This window comes from Grampus griseus, assembly GCF_964374135.1.
Source record: "Grampus griseus genome assembly, chromosome: 20".
NCBI classification, from domain to species: domain Eukaryota; kingdom Metazoa; phylum Chordata; class Mammalia; order Artiodactyla; family Delphinidae; genus Grampus; species Grampus griseus.
In genome coordinates, this window is record NC_139014.1 from 47,289,233 (window position 1) to 47,309,544 (window position 20,312).

Below are 20,312 nucleotides of genomic sequence, written 5' to 3' on the forward strand. Positions count from 1 at the left end.
TGAATAAATGAAGAAAAGGACAACTAACCAAACCCTCACTGTCATCTTATGTATTCCCCTTCCGTCCCCCACTCCTGGCTTTCTCCATCCCTTGCCAACTGCCTAGTCCCCTTGCTGGGTGTTCCCTTGATATGCCTGCCCCGCACTGACCCAGTCGCCTCCTGTCTCTTTCCTCTGACCCAGGTCAGTAAGATCAGTTTGGTGGACCTTGCTGGCAGTGAGCGGGCTGACTCCTCAGGGGCCCGGGGCATGCGCCTGAAGGTGAGGGGCTTGGGAGGGTCGGACAGGGCAGTGTTGGGGGCTGTGTTCAGTGGTCTCAAATCATAACTGGGACTCTGGCTGTGGGGGGAGTGGGGGAAGGGGATCGGAGTGGGAGAAGAAGGCCTCATTCCCCACGTTCCTCTTGCCAGGAAGGCGCCAACATCAATAAGTCCCTGACCACTCTAGGGAAGGTGATCTCGGCCCTTGCGGATATGGTAAGACCTGGGCGTGGGAAGAGACGGGGCTCTGGGAAAGCGGACAAAGAGGGTGGCCCACCGTAACCCCCTTCCTCCTTCTGTCCCTCAGCAATCAAAGAAGCGGAAGTCGGATTTTATCCCTTACAGGGACTCTGTGCTCACCTGGCTGCTCAAGGAGAATCTGGGTGAGGGGCTTCTCCTCTCTGTCTCTCTATGGCGACCCTGCCGCCATTCCTGCCAACCCCCTTTTGATACCAGTCCCATTGACACCCCTGGAACCTCAAATCCTCCAGTGGTCCGTTGACTTTCCCCCTGATCCCCAGGGGCATCCTTTGAAAGTGTCCTGATGCTGGGATCAAGGCCACACGCTCCCTGCCGAGCCAAGGGCCTCACTGACTTGGCTCCCCCTGACTGCTCTCTGACCTCACACCCGCCTTTGACTTCATCCTCCGCCCACTGATCGCTGATTGTCCCACAGATGTCTGATGTCTCCCTGACCTCACCCCCACTTCCTCTGACCACCAGATTTCACGATTAGCTCCACAACTCTTAGCTTTACCCTACCTTGGACAGTGACCCTATTGGACCCCTGCCTGAGCAATGAGGCCCCCCTGACCCTGTGACCCAGTCTGACTTTTCTTAGGACCCTGCCCAGCTCAAGCTTTCCCCTCCTTTCATTCATAGGTGGGAATTCACGCACAGCAATGATTGCGGCCCTGAGCCCCGCGGACATCAATTACGAGGAGACTCTTAGCACCCTCAGGTGGGGCTCTAGTAGGGGTGGGGTGGGACACGAAAAGTGCCAGGAGCTCAGCGGCTGGTAGCTCAGGACCCTCCCCATGAGATAGGGTTGACCCTCAGCTCTACTGCACTATGATGAAACCTGGGAGGGAGAGGGAATCGGGCAGCAGACCAAGGTCACCCGTGTCTAGGCCTCACCGGTCCCACTCCTCCCTCCTCATCCAGGTACGCCGACCGCACCAAGCAGATTCGCTGCAATGCCATCATCAACGAGGACCCTAATGCCCGGCTGATCCGCGAGCTGCAGGAGGAGGTGGCCCGGCTGCGCGAACTGCTGATGGCCCAGGGGCTCTCCGCCTCTGCCCTGGGAGGTGGGACTCCGGGAGGGTCAGCTCAGGGAGGCTCCTTGGCCCAGCTGCTTGGCCCCTGGCCTGGGACCAGGGAGAGACCACTGCCCAGAAAGCCCAGCAAGTGCCCCTTGACTTAGATGCAGATGTGGAGAGGGGACAGGTCACGCCTTCAGGTGTTACAGAGCTGGGAGGGACTGATCCTCCTGGGGAGAGGCAGGCAGGATTCAGAGGGACCTTGACAGGCTCCTGGAACTACTGAAACGACAGGAGCAGGAGTAAATGGCAAGTCATGCGTTTATGGTTTGAACAGTAAGTCATTAAGAATAGGCTGCTGGGCACCTGCCTTGACAGAAGTTCTTGTGAAACATTGGGAATTAAATTGACCGTAAGCTTAATAATAGTCAACAGTGGACTAATTTCTGAAACGTAAGGCTCAGTCTCCTTACTGTGAAATGGCATCTGTATTAGATAGTCTATGATCCGTGTTGGCTGTGTCCAGTGTGGACTGTGCATTCAGTCTTGGGGTCCATCCCATAGAGGAATTGGGGTGCTAAGGGGCACGGTGGGGAGAATAAGGGTTCTTGGGAAGAGAAGGTAGACACGATGTTCACCTCTGTACATTTGAAGGGTAGTCTTGCAAAAGAAAAAAGCAGTGTAGTCTTTCTCATCCCAGAGGGCAGAACTAGAAACAAAGCTACATGTAACATGGGGCAGATTTCAGCTAAGAAAAGTTCTCAGCTAAGAACTTTCTGATGGTACAAGTCATCCTGCAATGGAAGGAACTGGCTACCTTGTTCAGTAATGAGCTTTCCATCCCTGGAGGGGAACAAGCAGAGACTCGGTGTCCATTTGTCAAGGCTGCAGTAGGAGGGCTCCCTACTTTGTGGAGGTGGACCATGGGTCTTCTGCAGTCCTTCCAAGCTGGTCCCCTGTGAGACCTTCTCTGTTTCCGATCAGTTCCATCTTTCCTTGGCCTCCTTCTTTTACCTTCTTCTCCCTCCTAGGCCTGAAGGTGGATGAGGGGAGTCCCGGAGGTGCTCTGCCAGCTGTATCGTCTCCCTCTGCCCCAGCTTCGCCCTCGTCCCCCGCAGCACACAACGGGGAGCTGGAGCCATCGTTCTCCCCCAGTGCCGAGCCCCAGATTGGGCCTGAGGAGGCCATGGAGAGACTGCAGGTGGGAAGCTGGAGCTGGCAAGGGGTGGGGCTCTGGGGGCTGCTGGGAATCACCCCCTGGGAGGTGCTTGTCCCAGTCTGTCCTGACCCCTGCCCGTCTTGTGCCCCCAGGAGACAGAGAAGATTATAGCTGAGCTGAATGAGACCTGGGAGGAGAAGCTACGTAAGACGGAGGCCTTGAGGATGGAGAGGTGTGAGGGTGGGGCCGACAGCTGGAGCCCTTGAAGGAGTGAGGTGGGGAGGGAAGGTCAGGCCCTGCAGGGGAGGGGTTCGTGGGTACCGATGACAAGACCAATATCTGCCTCTCCTTTGCCTACAGAGAAGCGTTGCTGGCTGAGATGGGGGTGGCTGTCCGGGAAGATGGGGGAACCGTGGGCGTCTTCTCTCCGAAGAAGGTGAGTGAGGAGGCCTCAGGGACTCTGGATGCTGAAAGAAGAGGGTTGGGGTGGCAGGGTCATGAGTTTTAATTCTGATCTCAGGTCTCTGAATTGTCCCTCCATCACCTCTGTCCCCACTCCTGCTCCTCCCCTCTCTGTTCTCCGGCCGTCCCTGTCTTCTGCCTCCATCTAGGGACCACAGGATGCCAGGGTCCCTGCCCTTAGGGGGATTTCAAGAGCTGCTTAGAATCTAGGTATTTATAAATAGACACCCACACACGTGCGCGTATGAGTTCACGCGTAGAACGTATCTCTGGATTCATAAGAAACTGGTTACGGTGGTTACCCCAGGGGGAAGGGAGAGGACCCTGGGAGATTGCACGTTGGTTGGGATAGCGACTTGTCCACCGTGTACACTTCTGTATCATTTGGATTTTGTAACTTGTGTATGTGTTAGCTATTCAAAAACAAGCAAACAAATGCAAAAAACCCTAAAAAGTACGTTTCGAAAGGATAACTTGGGAAGACAAGACTGTAAAAGGAATAGAACAGTAAGTACTAACCTGTAGGATGTTGCTTGTAAACGCAGCGAGAGGCTTAAAGATGGAAGCGTCAGTGCGGCCTGGAGGTGTATGGAAACTGGTTTCCTGGAGAAGGTGGTTTGGAAAGTGGAGCCTGAAAGATGGACGGGGGGCGTGGTAGAGAGGAGCAGAGAGAACATCGGGCCGAGCAAATGTGGGGTATTGTCGGCCGAGTGGGGCGCACCAGCACCTGTCACGTGCCCGCTGTGTAGTAAGCGCTCAGTAAGGCTTTGTGGAGAGGAAGGAAGGAAAGAAGCAGGGCAGGAGTGATCAGGCTCAGTTGGAGGCAGGAATGGTATTCAAAACCTTTAGCAACCAGCACAGCACGGGGACCAACCAGTCAGAGTGGACGCTGGCTTCCGACGGCCAGCACAGCTGTAGTGGTGCACACTGGTGAAACGGTGATGCAGAGGCCAGTTTGGGCAAAGCAGGAACTTCCAGTCCCAGCCCTGGAATGGAGCCAGCCACGTCTGTCAGGGCTGTGGTATGAAGCATCATAGGATCAGGCTCTAAGTGAGATACACCTCTTCCAGGCAGTGGGTTACTGGAAGGAGACCCCTCCGATTTTCATACGGATATGGCGTCTGGGTGACTGAGCAAGCAGGGATGATTGAACAGGGATCCAGACAGAGGAGAGGGGTTTGCCTGGCCTGAGGCACGGCCAGCGGCGAGAGAGCTGTCAGTGGGTGATTGAGGGTGGCAGGCAGGGCTGAGGGGTCAGGTCCGGGGCTGGGCACCCAGGGCTTTGGGATCCCCCAGAGGCGCACATCTGGGAGGAGGGACTGCAGGGGGCTCTCGGCATGGCTTGCCAGCCACCTGGGGGTGCCAGGTACCTGTGGAGCTTCTGCCACAGCTGCAGGGCTAGGGAAAGGTAGAAAGGGATGGACAGGCTGATGGATGGGTTTTTCTTTCCTGGAGAGGCTCACACTGTGCAAGGTGCCACCTGCTAGAGCTTGGGACCAACAGGAGGGACTTCTGTTCTGTTTTGTTCTTAGTTGTTCTTGTAAAGGTGGCACGCCCCACCGGGAACGTTGACTTTGTACAGTGAGGTGCAAAGGAAATCTCCTTCCTTCCCACCCTCGGGTTCCCCTCCCAGAGGCGAGTCCTGTTGCTGGCTCCTGATGTGTTCTTCTAGAGGTAGTCTCTGCACGTACAGGCGTGTGTTATAATCATCCACGTACGCATGCACACATCGCCCCTCTTTGCCGTGGTGCTGGTTCCACACTTGACATGTTACTTTTTCACGTATCAGTGTATCGCAGTTCTGTCCGTTTTTTTTTTTTTTTCCCCCCACAGTGTCAGAATATTCTATTGTATAGACGTAGGATAATTTTTTTTAACCAGCTTCCTACTGATGGACATTTAGGTCGTTTCCCATTCTTTGATACTATAAACAACGTTACAGAAGATAGTCTTACTAATGGTCTGCTGTCTGTAGAACATATTCCTAGAAGTGGAGATTTGGGGGCCACCAGTAGCCAGGTAAAACTTTGATCTCTTTTGCCAGCGTGCCTCCAGAGATTTTAACTATGCCCACTTACACTCCCAAGAGCATCATACAAGACAGCCCGTGTTCCCTCATCCTCTTCAACTTCTTGATCTTTGCCCATCTGATTGGTAAAAAAAAGCATCTTAGGGGAGGTAACTTCGGCATTTTCTCCAGGTGGCGAGACATTCTCGTAAGTTTAAAAGTCATGTGGATTTCAGAGAGAAAGCTGTTAGGCTCACAGGAGAAACGGGTTTGGTGGGGGTGACTCCAACCTAGGAAACGTCGAGTGGAGAATTGGATCCTTGGGGCAGAAGCTCCAGTTTGTCCTGGAGAGAGCCAAGGGCCTTAGGGAAAGCCCCTTCTTTCCTGAGACCTCGCCACCAGGCCTAAGGACTTCCTAAGTCAGTAATTTTCAAACCTGGCTCGGAGCTTCCTTCACAGGGAATGGGGAGGCGGGGGCAAGACTGGACTCTGGGTCCCCTGCCCCCACCTCGGCCTGAGCAGCTCTCTGCTTATCTGTTTGACGTGTTAGGCTTCTAGGTAAGGTTTCCTGTGAACAAAGGGTTCCAGGGCTGAATAAAGATTGAAAAGCACTGCCCTAAATCATGTCCCCTCTCCCGAGGGATAGATCGCTTTCTGCTTCCAGGACCCATCCGTGTTTGCCATTCCCAAGCAGGCCTGACACTGCAGTGTCGGGAGGGGCGTGGTCATCCCTCAGGAGAAGAGGAAGTGTTGCAGAGTCATCGTTGGAGGGGCCGATGCACAAATACACAACGCATCCACTGTGGACGTAGCCTTGGGCTTCCTGTTCGGGGACTCCCACAGAAAGATGGGGCCTTGACTGCTGGCTGTCTTCCCCTACACCCTGTGCTCCCCTGCCTCCGTGCCTTTGTTCAGACTCCTCTTTCACCTGAAACACTCTTCCTTGTTCATGTCCACGTCCTCCTTATCATCAGAGACCAGCTCCCATACTGCCTTTTGCATGAAGCTCCCCTGACCCCCATGAGCTCCCATTGGTCTTCATTTTATTCATTTTTGTGTATGAGCCCCTCCCAGGATACAGTGGGATGAATGAATGAATGAATGAATGAGCTAAGTGAGAGCGTGAAAAGTTCAGGAAGTCTATTATGAGGCATGTGTTTCTTACCTGCAATGGTGTTTCCACGACAAGTCTTATCTCCCCAAGTTGGCTCTGATTTCCTAACCAACGGGGCAGCAGCCTCTAGGTGTGACTCATCTCTGTCCTGCCTGGCACCACAGTGGGGTCTTGCACATAGAAAGGCCACGGTATATCCTTGCAGAACAGAGGCAGGGGATCTTGTGTTCGGGTGGAAGGCCTGGGAAGGCTTTGTGGAAGAAGTGGCGTTTGAGACAGACCTTGAGGGACCGGAAGTGAATGATTTTGACAGGTGGGGGTGGGGCCAGGAGGGAGGCTGTTGCAGGCGAGGGGATGGGCAGGAATGAGCCCGGCTTTTTGGAGTGAGTGCTCAGAGCCCACTGGGTGCGAGCACAGAAGGGGAGAGGGGGCCCCGCAAAGGGGCTTGGATAAGTGGGCTGGGGCCCTGCCGTGGAGGACGCCCAGGAGTACCGGCATGAAAAGCAGACTCAAGTCAGGCAGGCATGCGTTGCATGGGCCAGAGAGGTCTGAGCAGTCCCCTCTCGAAGTGGCAAGATATATTTTGAGGGAAGAAGTGATGAGCCCTGGGGCCAGAGGGAATACAGGGAAAGCAGAGAGAGGGCAGGTGGCTTCTAAGGTTTCGGGTCAGGGAGACTGGAGTGTCCAGGTGCCTCTGAAGAAATGGGGCCTGGGGAGGGGCCGGAAGGGTGGGGGCATCTTGTGTGCTGGGAGGGGGTGGGTCAGGCTGCCCCGAAGGCATCGGGGTGAGTGGGAGCAGGGGGTGGGAGAGCTCGCCCTCCGAGTGAGGGGTAGGGGCGCAGCGGGGAGCCTGCAGGGATGTCTGCCAAGCGCCTTCCCTCCCTCTTGGCCGCACCCCTGGTGGCTCTCCCCTGACTGCCGCCCCTTCCCCCTCAGACTCCACACCTGGTGAACCTGAATGAAGACCCCCTGATGTCTGAATGTCTGCTCTACCACATCAAAGATGGTGTCACCAGGTAGTGTTTGCTTGGGCCCGTGGGGCAGCCTCTCCTTTTAGGGTGTGGTTGCAGAGGGAGGGCCACGCTGGCGACTCCCTTCTCTAATGATCTCTTGGGGACACCCCACGTCTCAGGACAGCTCCTCTGCAGCCCTGTTAGCTCCAGGCTTCCTGAGAACTTGCTGAGCCTGCCTCCACCCACCGCTTTGGAGTGGGTGACACCCCTCCTGGGACCAAACCAAACCAGCACTGGCAGGGATAAGTCCTGATCTACTGGGGCAGAGAGTGGGTGGGAGCTTGGACTGCTGCGTTCTTGGCCCCCAGCACCACTGCCTGGGCATCGCTTAGTGGGACCCTCCCTTGGGGTGGGAGAGAGAAGGGAAACATAACCCTGGCCCAATGCTGTTGAGGGCAATACCTATATGACAGGTAACTTCACTGGCTAATGCTAATGAACCCCTGGGGCTCAGCGCCTCCAAGGTCACCTCCTGGAGTTAAAGGGATGAGGGTGCTCCTTCCTCTGCTGACACAGGCTGTTCAGCTGTCCTTGGTGATCATCATGGGAAGGATGCAGGAACCAAGGCTGAGGGCACCCACCCCACTCCAGGTTCCCTTCCCCCTTTGCTGTATAACAGTGAGGATGTGGGCTTTGGAGCCAGGCAGATCTGGGCTCACATCCCAGCTTCACCACTGCCGGGCTGCATGACCTTGGGCAAGTTACTTACCTCTCTGAGCCTCAACTTCCTCATCTGTGAAATGGGAATAATTATACTTGGCTTACTGAGTTGGTTGAACTTGTGTTCAGAAGGGGCTTGGTATATGTATGACTGGCACATGCTCAGAAATTGTTGGCCATTGCTTCCCCAGGGTCGGCCAGGTCGATGTGGACATCAAGCTGACTGGGCAGTTCATTCGGGAGCAACACTGTCTGTTCCGGAGCATCCCTCAGCCAGACGGAGAAGGTAATGGCTAAGGGGGCGAGACTGGAGTGACCAGACAGAGAGAGACAGGTCCCTCACTGAATACCGAGCCCTGGCTCGGGCCCTGGGAGTGCAGCCGCCACGTGACAGGATGTGTCCTCGCCCTGAGAGGGGGCTTCGAACTCCTGGTCAGCAGTGGGGGCCCTGCTATCTGCACCTGCCCTCAGGGCGCAGACTCTTGTTATGAGCTGGGAGTGGTGAGGGTCCCCAAGGCAGAAACAGAAGACTGTGGCTTCAGAGGGTGAGGTTTTGGGAAGAGGAGATCCTGCCCTCTTCCTTGATTTTTTAGCCTCAAATAGCACCCTAGTCGTTTTTTATGAAAACCTGTAGGTTTTTCAGTGGGATATCTGAATTTATCTCTGAAAACCTGATTATCTATGTAGCTATGACTACGAAAGTTTCAGGCAGTTAGTCAGCCCATGTCTCCCTGTGGTTCCAAAACTTTCAGAAGTTTTTAGCTGTTTTTGGCCACAGCAGCAAAAGCTTTTAGGAATCACAAGCCCTCAGGGTGTAGGTAGTAGTCTGTCTGACAAGTAACAAAACAATGTTCGTGGTTAAGTACCACTTAGGACATATTCTGAGGTCACCGTTTTGTTCTGGTTGGGTCTTTTTTTAATGTTTATTTATTTGGTTGCATTAGGTCTTAGTTGTGGCAGGTGGGCTCCTTAGTTGCGGCACGTGGGCTCCTTAGTTGCAGCAGGTGGGCTCCTTAGTTGTGGCTCACGGGTGCCTTAGTTGCGGCTTGCTGGTTTCTTAGTTGTGGCACATGGGCTCCTTAGTTGCGGCAGGCAGGCTTCTTAGTTGTGGCTCGCCGGTTTCTTAGTTGTGGCACATGGGCTCCTTAGTTGCAGCAGGCGGGCTCCTTAGTTGTGGCTCAAGGGTTCCTTTAGTTGTGGCTCACCAGCTCCTTAGTTGTGGCACGTGGGCTCCTTAGTTGCAGCAGGCGGCTCCTTAGTTGTGGCTCACGGGCTCCTTAGTTGCGGCTCGCTGGCTCCTTAGTTGTGGCATGCAAACTCTTAGTTGCGGCACGTGGGATCTAGTTCCTGGACCAGGGATCGAACCCAGGTCCCCTGCATTGGGAGCGTGGAGTCTTAACCACTGCGCCACCAGGGAAGTCCAGGTCATTTTTTTTTTTTAATGGACTGATTTGGGTTCAGTTGTGCCCAAGTGAAGTTAAGGTCTGGGAAGTGAGTAGGGCAGGGAGGTTGGCCGTGTCACACCTGAGCTCTCCCTCACCTGGAGCCCGTGCTATGTGCCTCAGGTCTGATGCTTCTGGGGGACAGGAGACAGGGCACCCGTGGTCAGCGTGTGTCTTAAAATAAGAAAAGATGCTCTTGTGTGGCCTGCAGCTCAGGTTGAAGACCTGCCCGGTGGACTTCAGTTCCATTTTCTGGTCAGTGGATTAATGCAGTTGTTCTGGTCTCGTTCAAGTCTCTAGCAGCAGCAAACGCTTCCGGCCCTGTGGGCTGCGAGCTATTGAATCCGTTCAGCCCAGTGAGTTATTACCGAGTTCCTGTTCTGCGGTTCCCTCAAGCCATGTACTGGGGTGATACCAAAACCACACAAGGCCTGTGGAGGCAGCCCACCCTCGGGAGCTCAGGGTGTGTTTGGGGAGGTGACAGGCCCGAATAGGTTACATCACCGTGGAAGCAGCAGATGGTTCTGTGCCCCAAATGATGGGGGCTGTATAAAGGGTTAGTCCATTTGGGCCTTTAAGATTTAATACTTGACCAAAGACACCTAAGAGCAGGCAGCACGGATAGAGGTGTGAACACAGAAAAATAGTTATTACTTACCATCTACTTTGTGCCTTTGCATTTTCACATGTAGCTCACAGGTGAGGGAGCTGAGGTTCCCAGGGGTTAGGGAATTTGCCCGAGACTGCACAGCTAGAGGATGGCAGAACTGGATTGGGACGCAGCATGGCAGACTCTAGGGCCTGTGCTGTGAGTCCTGGGCTGCCTCGGTTCAGATCGCTGTGGGTTCGTGTGGGTTCTCACCTGGCCCCATTTCCCTCCATAACAACTATCCCCGCCCAACCCTGCCTTTAGATTACTTGCTCAATTACTTGTTTATCATCTTTCTTACCAAGTGGAAGTTAGCTCGGTAAGACCAGGCATTTTGGTTTTTCTCTCTCCTGTATTTCCAGGACCTAAAATAGTGCCTGGCGTATCATAGGGGTGCAATATATTTGTGGAATGGATGGATGAATTGGGGGCGTGGTGGGAAATAAGGGCGGGGATAGACTGGTACCCTTCTAGCCACCTCATCCTCTTCTCTGCCACCTTCTTGCATTGCTGGTCACCGGCGTGGTGATGCTTTAGCTGTGTCTGACATCTTCTCCATCGTTTCTGCCCCTTCATCCAAGTTTCCCTTTAGCATCAGCTCAGGAGTTACCACTTTCCCATAATCATTCCCAGTCCTCTGCCCCTAAGCCGAGTTACTCTTTGCTATTTTTGTACTCCTACAGCGTCCGTAGGCTTGTCTCTGCCTTACGTTACCATTCATTCTGGTTTCTCTGTTCCTTGTAAGGTGAATAAGAACTCTCTTTCCCACATCACTTTATTTGAGCCTTTCAGCCACTCTGTAAAGAAAGACTTTGTTATCCCATTTTATAGCTCACAGAAATCGGGTGACTTGCTTAATGTCCCTCAGCTAAGGAGTCATAGAGTCTGGGTCTTTGGAATACGGGGGCCCCTCTGTGACAACGGGGCACTGGTCCTCAAGGACAGGGAAGTGCCTCAGGCATCCTCATGTCCCAGCAAGCAGCAGGCTTGGTGATTTGTACAAGGAGCACCTTGAGAGATGTTTGGGTTGGGTTGGCTTTATCTCCTCCCCTGAAAATAGTGATATTGACTGAAGATAGTTGACTGTGGCTTGAGAAGATTAGTTAGGTCGCAGTGTGCAAGATGCATCAGACAGAAGTGGGGCTAGGAGCCTGCTGTAGGAATCCAGACCTGGCCAGTAGCAGTGTTGTTTGGGAAGGAAGGAGTGGTCATCTGGAAGGCAGAAATGACAGGGCCTGCCGACCACCTGGACCTGCGAGGCCACGCCCTCTGAGGATTCCGGGCTTGCTAAGCCGCTGCTGGGGAGGATGGCACAGGGTGAGAAGGGAGCCCCCTCAGAGGCTCCTGGGAATCGTAGCTGGGGCTCTAACCCTCCTTCTGCTCTTCCTTTCCCGTGCTGCCTGCCACCAGAGGGGCCATGGCACCCCTGACAGGTACTGGGTGGTGGGACTTGGGGGTGTATGTGTGTTTTGGGGGGAATGCAGGGTGGGACTCTGTGACCATACCCCTCCCCACCCCAGGGTCTGATCGCTCCCTCTCCTCTCTCCCTGCCTCAGTGGTGGTCACCCTGGAGCCTTGTGAAGGAGCCGAGACCTATGTCAACGGGAAACTTGTGACTGAGCCTGTGGTGCTGAAGTCAGGTAGAGGAGGGGGCAGTGAGGGTCCTGGGCCCTGGCTGTGCAAGGAGGAGCTTCTTGGGTGACTCCTGGGCAGGACCCAGAAACAAATAGGAAACAGCGTGGGAATGTGAAGACGGAACTGGGAAGGGAAGAGAGAGGGAGTCAGGTTTTGGTTTGTCTCACTGCCTCAGGGCAACAGGAAGAGGATGCCAAGCTCCTGATTTCCTTTGGCTGTCAGGGACAGGGCGGTTCCTGGGGCCAGCTAGGGGAGCCTCAGCTCCAGCCGCTCTTGGATTTGGGGTGATGGAAGAGATTGTGTTGGGGCTCCTGGGATTTGTGGGCAAGGCCCTGTGCACCTCGGGCACGCGGAGGGGTGTGCTGCCGTGGGCGAGTGAGTCCACTTCTCCATCCTCCTATCTCCAGGGAACAGGATTGTGATGGGCAAGAACCACGTTTTCCGCTTCAATCACCCGGAGCAGGCGCGGCTAGAGCGGGAGCGAGGGGTCCCCCCGCCCCCAGGACCGCCCTTCGAGCCCGTCGACTGGAACTTTGCCCAGAAGGAACTGCTGGAGCAGCAAGGCATTGATATCAAGCTGGAGATGGAGAAGAGGTGCGTGGGGAGGGTGCTTGCGCCCCAGGGCCCTGCTGACCGTCCCTCCCAGGTGCCCAGCCCCCAGCACCCTCCTGCTGTCAGACGCCCTATTGAGGTGGCTCCAGAACCTCAGAGCTCTTCCTCCCCTCCTCACCCAACCCCAGGCTGCAGGATCTGGAGAACCAGTACCGCAAAGAAAAGGAGGAGGCTGATCTTCTGTTGGAGCAGCAGCGGCTGGTGAGGGGCTGGCCAGGGGTGCGGTGGGGCAGGCAGAGGCGGGAGGTGGGCTGGTGGGCACTGGAGCAGCCGGCCTGGCAGAGCTTCAGCCTGACTCTGAGCTTGGTCACCCTGCCTGAGCCAGAGTGGTGAGTGGGCCCGGGGCTAGGGGGTAGAGGTGGCATCTAGGAGGAGACAGGAGAGAAATGTGACCCAGGGAGGAACCCATGCAGGGTTCCTCCCAGGTGACTGGGGCTTCCTGGACTCTAGCTGAACCTGTGCCACCTTTATGATTTTTACCAAATCCAAGTACCGCCCATGTTGTTATTTACTTAAGATTGTTCTTTGGGGACTTCCCTGGTGGTCCAGTGGTTAAGACTCCAGGGGGCCTGGGTTCGATCCCTGATCAGGGAACTAGATCCCGCATGCCGCAACTAAGACCCGGCGCAGCCAACCAAATAAATCAATAAATAAATATTAAAAAAAAAAAAAAGATTGTTCTTTGAATGGACTTACTTTCAAATCTTTAACCGCATCCTGAGCGATATATACACACGAAACCCATACTTGGTACGGCTACAGCTAATACTCGCTTTCTCTGTGCCACACGCTCTGAGCACATTAATCTCAAAACGTATCTGTGAGGAGGTGCCGTCATTACCTCCACTGTGCAGACGAGCAGAGGTTAAGCCGTGCACCCAGCACCGAGCCGCTCTGACCACGGTGTTTCCATGTCGCTGGGACACATGGCTCTGGGGTGCCCTTAGCCCTCTCCCCGTCTGTCTTCCCTCTCTGTGGCCCCAGTACGCGGACTCTGACAGCGGGGACGACTCTGACAAGCGCTCCTGCGAAGAGAGCTGGCGGCTCATCTCGTCCTTGCGTGAGCAGCTGCCGCCCACCACGGTCCAGACTATCGTCAAGCGCTGCGGCCTGCCCAGCAGCGGCAAGCGCAGGGCCCCCCGCAGGGTGTACCAGATCCCCCAGCGACGGCGGCTGCAGGGCAAAGACCCCCGCTGGGCCACCATGGCCGACCTGAAGATGCAGGCAGTGAAGGAGATCTGCTACGAGGTGGCCCTGGCCGACTTCCGCCACGGGCGGGCCGAGATCGAGGCCCTGGCTGCCCTCAAGATGCGGGAGCTGTGCCGCACCTACGGCAAGCCTGAGGGGCCCGGGGACGCCTGGAGGGCCGTGGCCCGGGATGTCTGGGACACGGTGGGCGAGGAGGAAGGCAGCGGAGGTGGAGGTGGCGGCAGTGAGGAGGGAGCCCGCGGCGCAGAGGTGGAGGACCTCCGGGCTCACATCGACAAGCTCACGGGGATCCTGCAGGAGGTGAAGCTGCAGAACAGCAGCAAGGACCGCGAGCTGCAGGCCCTGAGGGACCGCATGCTTCGCATGGAGAGGGTCATCCCCCTGACCCAGGTAGGACGGGCCCGGCCCGGCTTGTCCCCGCCTGCATCTCTCCCCTGTAGCAACCTGAACCTCCCACCTCAGAGTCCAGCCTCCTTCCTCCTCTTCCTTTAAAAAATCTTATCGAAGTTTAACACAGCATAGTTTGTGAATCACCTGCCTCACAATCACCAGGGCACTAACTGAAAACGCAGATTCCTGGGTTCTGCCCCAGACCTACTGAATCAGCATCTTTGGGGACACATCTGCATTTATAGTAAGTACCCCGGGTGGTTCTGAAATACAGTGAAGTTTGAGAGCCACTGATACGAAGGGTACAGCCCTTAAGTTACCCCTTAATGAGTGTTCCCATAGGCGACCACTCCTAGAAGCACCCCTCTCCTGGGTGACCCTTCCTCTGGTAGCCGCTGTGCTGAGTGCTTCTCCTGTGTCACCGTGTAAACCTTCACAGTGGCCCTGCGAGTGGGAGTGTTATCACCTACCCGTTTTCCATGTATTCGCTCAACAAGTAAATGGTTGAGTGTTTACTGTGTGCCAGGCATCGTGCTAGCTACTGGGGTTACTCACAACAGACAGAATTTCTGCCGCGCTCCCGCTTGCCTTCTAAAGGGGGATGACAGGCAGCCAGTTATAGCAGTAGTCATGGTGTTGAAGGCTTACGGCTCCAAATGCAGCTCTTACGCCTCTCCTCACTCTCCCCTCTCCAGACCCTTGGGCTTCCTTGCTGTTCCTTGAACTTGCTGGGTGCATTCCTGCTTCAAGGCCTTTGCACCTGCTGTTCCTTCTGCCCAGAACGCCCTTCCCTCTCAGAGCCATAGAGCTCGTCCCGCAGTTCCTTTGGGTGTTCCCTAAAATGGTAACTTCTCTGTGAATCTCTTCCTGTCCTTTCACTGCATCTACCCCCACCCTGGCCTCCTGTCCTTTTCCTTGCTCTGGTCTTTTCCATGTGAATATATATTTTTATATGTGTATAAAATATATACACATATATGCATTTATATAAAATATATATAAAATATATAACATGGTACTTACATATAATGTAAATAATATATATTAAATAAATACATATATTTATATTTAACATTTCATGGAAGTACAGCTTATGTACCATACCATATATTTTTCTTATTTATTTATCAACTGTGTCCGTCCACTAAAATGATGGCAGGTATTTTTCTTCCCTCTTTGTTGACTGCTGTATCCCCAGGGCACATCATTTATTCAGCAATATTTGCTGAGTGCCCACTAGGTGAGGCATGGTAGAATTTCTCAGGTAATCTTACAACGGCCCTATGTGATAGGTACTGTCATTGTTGATGTCATCTTACATGTGAGGACACTGAGGCACAGAGGCTACAAGCCGGAGATCCAGACCCACAGCTAGGAGGTGGCACACCTGGACTGCGTCGGCCACCCGACTCTGGGTCCGGGCTCCTAAACCAGTGTCCCTCCAGCTTCCTCATCTCCATGCCTCTCTCTCTCAGGACCCCGGACGTCTAGCTGCTCCAGGGCCTTCCAGCTTGTCCTCCCGAATCTGCACGTCCTCAGGACTCCACTCTCCTCACGTGCCCCCTTTTCTCTCACCCCCTCTCCCTCCCAGGATCACGAGGATGAGAATGAAGAAGCCGGTGAGGCCACGTGGGCTCAGCCCCAAGGGTCTGAGGCAGCGGAGCAGGAAGCCCCCAGTGACCGAGCACCTCCCGCGCGGCCCTCCTCGCCGCCCTTGTCGAGCTGGGAGCGGGTGTCGAGGCTGATGGAGGAGGACCCCGCCTTCCGTCGGGGGCGCCTTCGCTGGCTCAAGCAGGAGCAGCTGCGGCTGCAGGGACTGCAGGGCTCCGGGGGCCGGGGCGGGGGGCTGCGCAGACCCCCCGCCCGCTTCGTGCCTCCTCACGACTGCAAGCTGCGCTTCCCCTTCAAGAGCAACCCCCAGCACCGCGAGTCCTGGCCGGGGGCGGGGGCCGGGGAGTCCCCAGTGCCACCCCAGCCCCCTGAGGAGCTCACCCCCTCTCTGGCCACCCCTGCCCGCAGGCCCCCAAGTCCCCGCAGGTCCCACCGTCCCCGCAGGAATTCCCTGGACGGAGGGGGCCGGTCCCGGGGAGGGGGTTCTGCACAGCCCGAACCCCAGCACTTCCAGCCCAAAAAGCACAACTATTATCCCCAGCAGCCCCAACCATACCCAGCCCAGAGGCCCCCAGGGCCCCGCTACCCCCCATACACTACGCCCCCGCGGATGAGACGGCAGCGCTCAGCCCCTGACCTCAAGGAGAGTGGGGCGGCCGTGTGAGTCCCACATCTTGGGCAGAGAGGTCCTGGCGGAGCCCCTCGCTGGGAGGAGATGCTGCTTCCCCAGAAGCCCTGGGGCAGGAGGCCCTAGAGACCAGAGAGAAGGTCCGAGTAGGTGATAGAAGATGTAGGGGTAACTGGGCCGGAGGCTGAGGGAGGAAGGAAGAGGGCACGGAGCTGCCAGGAGCGAACCAAAGTGAAGGAGAGTGACGGGAAGCTGCCTCGGGGCTGCCCCTTGTGGGGGGGGGTCCCACAAACGCTGCTAGGGTGGGTGGGGGGCTGGGGTGCCGCGTAGTCGGTGTTTGACTTTCTTTTCAAGTGGGGGCAAAGGGGAGAGAACCTAGAGGGGGGTAAGGTCTCCCCGCTCCTGGCCCTGTCTGTCTGTCCGTCTGTGGTGGGTTTCTGTTTCCAGGGAGGTGTGGTGGGATCATAAGTCATTCCTCTCCCCTTTCAGGCCTCCTGCTATATTTGGGGGACCTGTCTGGCGTCTGGTTTGCCTGGGGTCCCTGAGGATGTGGGACCTTTCAATAAAGGACGGAAAACAGAGGGAGCTTGTGGCTGGTGGTCATTTGGTTTTGGTTTTCAGTGGAGGTTTAGATTATATGAAAGTAAAGTGTGCAGATCTCAAGTGCGGCTCGGTGAATTTTTGCATAGGTCACCACTCAGGTCAAGGTAGAGGAATGTTTCCATCATGGTTTCTGGAATGTTCAGCATCACGTCTCCTCTTGAGTGTGTAACCCATTCCTTATATCCCTTTCATTTTTGCTTACCCAGTGTCTCCATCTCTGCCCCCAAAACTGCTGTCATTGTCCTGGAGGGAGGTGAGGGAGGGATGAGAGGGGAGGAAGAGGGAGTCTCAGCCTGGCAACGCCCAAGTGGCTGTTCCTAACAGGAAATAGAGGCATTTGGGGGACAGGGCGGTGGGGGGTGGTGTTTCTGCATCTTTGAATCACTTAGTTATTTGAAAGTTCTCCCAAGCAGCCACGACTTCCCCAGGTTCTGTTCTGTCTTGGGTGTGTTTTACAATGAACGTGTTAATCAAGCTTACTGCACCCACCTGATTATTTCATCCCGTTCGTGTTTCCTGCCTTTTATCAGGGCGCATTCAGTATTCCAAATAGTATTTTGTCTTAAGATTGCTTTCAAGGAGGATGCTGCCTGCTTGTTTTAACGTTCTAGCTTGGAGGAGCCCGTCCATGGCAGTGCCGTATTGTACACGTTTTGCAGGTTAAATTGCAACACTGTTCTGCCTGCACCAGGCCAAACCCCAGAATCCCCATGTTTTCAACCTTAGGAACACACTTCCACCCATTTGAAAATTTGAGCTGCTTGCCCACAGCTTCCTGATGTCAGTCTTGAGGTGCAAGCAGCCAAAACCATAGACATTATCCCAGTTGCAGCCAAACCGCAGCCCTGGGCAAGGCTACAATTGTTTACTCTTGGTTTCTGCACCCTTATGCTGGCTACCTTTATTTTGGCAACTTTGAATGCCAGGTCTTCAGGGATCCGTTGACAGTGACCCAAGATTTGGAATGTAATGGATGGTTCGTCGACTGTGTTTATTTGAGCAGTTTATAATCTGGTCAAAGAGACTAAATGTGAGCAAGAAAATGATAGACTACAAAGTTCTCTGCACGTCAGAGCAAGCTGAATGGCACAGACAGTTTGTAGGATTTGAGATGGGAGAGATAGCTCACTAATTTAAAATACAGTGGGATTATTTTCCCCTCAAGACTACCTTGTATAAATGTTTTCTACCATTTTTATCCATTTCTCTCTTCCAGCTCAATCTTTTTTTTTTTTTTTTTGGCTGTGTTGGGTCTTCGTTGCTGCGTGCGGGCTTTCTCTAGTTGTGGCGAGCGGGGACTACTCTTCGTTGCGGTGCAGGGGCTTCTCATTGCGGTGGCTTCTCTTATTGCAGAGCACGGGCTCTAGGTGTGCGGGCTTCAGTAATTGTGGCATGCAGACTCAGTAGTTTTGGCTTGCGAGCTCTAGAGCGCAAGCTCAGTAGTTGTGGCTCATGGATTAGTTGCTCCGCAGCATGTGGGATCTTCCCGGACCAGGGCTCGAACCCATGTCCCCTGCATTGGCAGGCGGATTCTTAACCACTGTGCTACCAGGGAAGCCCTCAGCTCAGTCTTTTAAAATGTGATGAATTTTAGATTTTATTCAGAGAATTGCCCACTAATCTCTTATCTGTTCTACACATGCTAGCATCCCTTATGCATATCAGCCTTAAAACTGTAAAGGACTCTTTTTGTCTCCATTTTTCAGATGGGAAGACTGAGGTTTGAATAGATTAATGAGTTGCCCAATGTGATACAGTTCCTAAGAGGCAAACTTAGGATTCCAGCTCAGGTCAACTTGACTGAAGCTCAGACTGTCTCATGCCTCTAGGACGATCATCTTTCCTTCTAGAAACCACGTTGCCTTCTCCTCACGTGAGTCTGCCTCTAGTTTCTGGTCTCTTCCAAAGCTGCCCTGAGAAGAAATGAGAACCACTATTTGTAAGCCTCCTCCAGGATCGTGGACAAAAGTCATGGCAGACAACCTGCCAGCTTTCTAGCTCCCTCAATTTTACCCTTGGTTTCCTTGGAAATTCAGGCCAACGGCCTCTGCCTCATTATACACATTCTCACTCCTCCCACCCACTTCTGTCTCTCTTGAAAGGCAAGAGGAGACTGGCATCATCTGGATAGTATGTCTCTCCTAAAGATCTGGTCACCAGATGGATGTTGTAGAAGCTGCTTCTCTCATCCCTAAACAATGCAGTGCCCCAATAGCCTCATCAATGAGGATTTCCATCTCGACTCCTCCAGGTCCTTTCTTATGCTCCCTCTGCCCCCGAACCTGGAGAAGGACTGTGTGTTCCGATAACCTGGGAAGGTCTTGCCCTGAGCTCCCGTAGCTCTTAGGCTGCAGCTGGGATCCTGCCTGATGCCCCAGGCACATGGACCAGCCTGAAAAGTTCTCATGCCTAATGAGCTAAGCTTCTTTAAAATGACCATGGAAACGGTTCTGGCTGTCCTTACGGAGTGACTTCTCAGCCAGAGAGAAGCAGCGTCTCGTTCTTTAAGCCCAGGACCCCATCTCCAGAAGGTTAGGGCTGCAGTCAAACTTTGGAGCACACAGACCTGGGTTCCAGACTCATCACTAGTTAGCTGTATTACTCTGGGTAAGTCACCCCCTCTGGGCCTCAGTTTCCTTCTTTGTAAATAGGACTAATCAGTGGGAAGATTTAATGAGATAATACAGGAAAAGGGTCTGGCACATATTGGGAGCTCAAGGTTGGTGCCTTCCCTTTTCCCTTGTTATGAACTGGAAATGAAGACTGGAAAAAGAAGAGAGGTGTCGCAAAATGAGGTCGGGTCCCCCAAAATGTCAGAGGCGTTCTCCAGCTCAACCCTCCACGATGCCCGATACCCCGTATTCACCAAAGCCTCGCCCCCAAGCCCTGTTGTTCCACTGTTGTCCGCCAGGGGGAGAAAGGGCGCACGTTCGCTTGCGGGTAGCTTTCGCTAGCGCGTTCACAGAGCCTTGAGAGAGCACGGCCTTGCGCGCTCCTGAGTCTCCGGGGGGCGTGCACGCGCAAGAGGCTGGGCGTGACGCGGCGCTAGGTTGGGCTTCGTTTTCCCGCGTGCTTGGAGCTGCCCAAGGTTGAGGCTGGGGGACTCGGGGGCCTGAGGAGAGCGGCATGGGTGTGGAGTGTAGGGCCTGGAGCTCTGCGGGCATTTCTTCTTCCGAGACCAGCTATCATCTTCGTTTTCCAGAGGGAACGACCTGACTCCCTTCAGAGTTAGTATTTTCTTCCCCATCATGGATGATCAGGAATTCCAAAGAAGGGAAAGAGAAGGGACATTCATTGGGCACCCTCTGACATAGGGACGGTGCAAGGGAAGTGGACCAACCTTAGGGGCAACGATGCCCCCATACTAGAGGAACTTTTGGATTGGGGTTTGCTTTGTTCGAAATTTGGTAAATACAGAAAAGTAGAAGGAAGAAAATGGAAATAATCCACATTTCCTCACCACAAAGGATCTCTTGTTGTCTCCCATAAATGTACCCTAAAACGTTTGTTCAACAAGTATTTATTGAACACCCACCAGCTATGTGCTTAGCATGTTAGGTTGTGTGGGACTGCAGAGGAAAAAGAATGATGACCA

General features: G+C 54.3%; 1 protein-coding gene across 2 annotated transcripts in view; it reads left to right on the forward strand.

The window, feature by feature from the left end:
- The window catches only part of KIF1C (kinesin family member 1C), a 22,169-nt gene extending 5,470 nt beyond the window's left edge, over window positions 1-16,699 (forward strand). For both annotated transcript variants that reach the window (XM_082678451.1, XM_082678450.1), the window contains 15 exons: window positions 184-261; window positions 411-476; window positions 568-643; window positions 1,143-1,221; window positions 1,425-1,570; window positions 2,554-2,723; window positions 2,834-2,913; window positions 3,042-3,117; window positions 7,202-7,281; window positions 8,130-8,224; window positions 11,586-11,669; window positions 12,072-12,258; window positions 12,405-12,477; window positions 13,261-13,875; window positions 15,467-16,699. In XM_082678451.1, coding sequence (XP_082534577.1) covers window positions 184-261; window positions 411-476; window positions 568-643; window positions 1,143-1,221; window positions 1,425-1,570; window positions 2,554-2,723; window positions 2,834-2,913; window positions 3,042-3,117; window positions 7,202-7,281; window positions 8,130-8,224; window positions 11,586-11,669; window positions 12,072-12,258; window positions 12,405-12,477; window positions 13,261-13,875; window positions 15,467-16,150 — 2,589 coding nt within the window. In that variant the 3' untranslated portion in view covers window positions 16,151-16,699. The remainder of the gene's footprint in view (window positions 1-183; window positions 262-410; window positions 477-567; window positions 644-1,142; window positions 1,222-1,424; window positions 1,571-2,553; window positions 2,724-2,833; window positions 2,914-3,041; window positions 3,118-7,201; window positions 7,282-8,129; window positions 8,225-11,585; window positions 11,670-12,071; window positions 12,259-12,404; window positions 12,478-13,260; window positions 13,876-15,466) is intronic.
- The last annotated feature ends 3,613 nt before the right edge of the window (window positions 16,700-20,312 follow it).